A 2,955-nucleotide genomic window follows, 5' to 3' on the forward strand; every position below is an offset into this window, starting at 1 on the left:
CGTGTGCAACTAATTACATCCAATAAAATACATATGACTATTTATACAGACCTACATTATATTTTCAGGAGACGCAATGCATGAATATCGGAAATTTTTCGAGAAAATTGCACGCCATAAATAATAAATGCTATTAAATAGATTATTATATTCCTGGCATTTCGTAAAACCCGAACAAAATACTGTAATCTTTAGTTTACGATGTAGTACTTTTAAACTGCGTTACCTTCAGATATATAGTGCCAACAGTGGTTATCTCAGCCTATAGTATAAAACAGATTACTTCATGACCACTGCATTACTTTTAGAAATACAAGTTTATTAAGAAATTCACAAACCTAGAAAAGAGGGAAAAGTGCTAATTAAAATGAAACATGGCCCCAACATGAATGAGACAAATAAAGCTAATCACGTTTATAAAAAAAAACAAACATAATAATCAGAAAGATTTACAAAACCTGGCACTGGCTGGCTGGCGTCATATTGGAAATGATATCATACATTTACACTGGGATCAAGGAATATGAAAACCCTGAATTGGCAGTCTGGTGGATTTCTATCCACACTTTCACCTTTAACCCAACAAAGTTTACAACCGTGTCAGGATGAAGTTTCGGCCTTCTCAGTGCAAGAGGGCTAAATAGAGCTCTGATTCAATCACATATTAAAGCACTGCATTATTTAGGGAATCAAGTTTCGTTTGGCAATGGTTTAAAAAACAAAAAGCCGTGCGTAAAGACGAGAGAAACCATTACGCACAATAACACAGCTGAAGCAATATCAGCAATGTCTATCCCCGTGGAAACTCTTTCCAAAGGCACGATTATGACTACAATGCCGGGTTATTACAGCCATCAGTCCAAGTGTAATTCAGGCGCACGAAATGGTTCCGAGAGTTTGTGCAACCTGATGTGTCCTGATGGCTTCTTTACCTCCCGATTGCGTTTTGTAAAACTGTCCACTCGAGCTTACTTTCCATCGATCGGCAGGACCCGAGCAGCGCGTCAAAAATACTCTTGGTTCTTTTTTGAAATCACAGGAATTACCTCACTCTCAGAGTCCTCATTTTTTTGTTTACACACAGACCAGGTAAGCTTTTAAATATCAATCCTCGTGTGTAACGCCGAGTGTTTGGACTCGTGTTCCCAGTAAGAGCAGTGCATCATGGAGAGCTCCGCGGGCTGGCGGGAGCAGGCGAACTGAAGGCCGGCTCCGTTACTGGAGGAGACCGAGGGGGGAGCCGCTGAGGCCGGGCTCAGCTGCTGCGCATGGTGGGGGTGCCCCGGGTGGTGGTGGTGACTCATGCCGTTGTAAGAGTTCACCATATTGGGCAGCGCCATGCTCTGCACCCGGGAGTACGGGTTATAAGAGGAAGGTGCTGAAAGACCCTTCACGTTCACCGGACTCACGTTGCCGCTGGCCATCTGACAGGACGTGTAGGACATGGGAGGGGGCGGCTGACCGAGCGACCAGGAGTTGTTCATGAAGCTGGATTGTAGGTACTTTGGTGGCGACAGGTAGCCGTAGCCGTCCCCCCCGAACAAGGACTTCCCCGGCTGGAAATGCGTCGGCGGAGGTCTGAACGGCCGTTTCATTCTACGACGTCTCCGGTAGTTCCCCTTCTCAAACATGTCCTCGCACGCCGGGTCCAGCGTCCAGTAATTCCCTTTCCTCTCCCCGCCGCCCTCCCGAGGAACCTTGATGAAGCACTCGTTGAGACTCAGGTTGTGTCTGATGCTATTCTGCCAGCCTTTCTTATTCTTCTCGTAGAAGGGGAACTTGGTGATGATGTACTGGTAGATGCCGGACAGCGTGAGGCGCTTCTCGGTGCTCTCCCGGATGGCCATGGCGATGAGAGCCACATAGGAGTACGGAGGTTTCTGGGACGGGTCCGCTTTCTCCGGGACTTTCTCCTGGACCGGCTCCTCTTTGGGTCGCTCTTTCTCCTTGGTCGTGTTGGTGTCGTGGGTCATTAGAGTCATTGCGTCATCCTCTGGGTTTTGGTAAGTGGCCATCATTGCGCACACCAAACCAAAACAAGTCCAGTTCAAATGGCGAAAGCAAACCTTTTAAATGTATCCTCGAGGCGCAGAACGATGTGTTGCAGAAGCTCAGGATGCCAATGTTCCAAATTACGCGCAGAGAAATCTTTTATTTTGCTGCTCAGTGGGTGACATTCACCAGACCTTCCTCTGTCTTCAACGGGGATTTGTCTAAACTGGTTTCTGATGGAGGCGCTACCCAAGTTGTGGTTTGTGACTCTGTAAGCCCAGCCCTTTCCTCTTTTTTCCCCCGGATCCACTGACAGGCTGCGTTTGCTCCAATGATCTCCGTGTAGCGACGTCGTGATTTGTGTGAGTTCCGCCTCTGGTGGTTAGTGAATGAAAAATAATAATAGGTCTTTAAGATGTTGGAATTCCGTTTTTTTTGCATCGGGTCATATCTCGCTCTGAACATTACGTTATTTGTGCATTAAAATAGAATAGAAACATCACAGAGAGACAATTACATCACACCATAGCTGGATAGGAAGAAGCAAACGGAAACAAATAAAGAACATTTAAGAAATTGAAGAAATGCATTTTTTGATATTTTCGTGCACAATGAAATGTGGCGAATGAAGTATTTATGTATAGTCAAAGTAGTACCAAACAGTGTAGATATACGCTATTATAAGTAAAAGTCATGCATTTAAAACCTAAGATAAGATAATCAAAGTGAAAACGTACTCATTCTGCAGAACAGCCCATTTCAGACATGTTAAATTATTGGATTATATTTGCATTAATGTGCAACAATAGTGCAATAATGCATTTGAATTAATGTGCACATGCAATAATACATTAATATTGAAACTGGTAAAGGAGGAGCTTTTTTCTTCAATATATTATTCAGGTGAACTTGTGAGTTATCTGACTGTGAATATTAAATATAATTTAAGATGTACATTAACAT

The 2,955-nt window shown here is 44.0% G+C and overlaps 1 protein-coding gene across 1 annotated transcript; it reads right to left on the reverse strand.

The window, feature by feature from the left end:
* Window positions 1-298: 298 nt before the first annotated feature.
* On the reverse strand, window positions 299-2,329 carry foxl2a (forkhead box L2a). The gene has a single exon (XM_079678051.1). It carries the CDS (start codon window positions 2,016-2,018, stop codon window positions 1,098-1,100), a length of 921 nt encoding a protein of 306 aa, XP_079534177.1. The 5' UTR covers window positions 2,019-2,329; the 3' UTR covers window positions 299-1,097.
* Window positions 2,330-2,955: the final 626 nt, after the last annotated feature.

The sequence above is a fragment of the Notothenia rossii genome, assembly GCF_949606895.1.
Source record: "Notothenia rossii genome assembly, chromosome: 4".
NCBI classification, from domain to species: domain Eukaryota; kingdom Metazoa; phylum Chordata; class Actinopteri; order Perciformes; family Nototheniidae; genus Notothenia; species Notothenia rossii.

What these genes read in the sequence shown, in the direction of transcription:
- foxl2a (XM_079678051.1), bottom strand. Translation starts at nt 2,018, where the DNA reads ATGATGGCCACTTACCAAAACCCAGAGGATGACGCAATGACTCTAATG.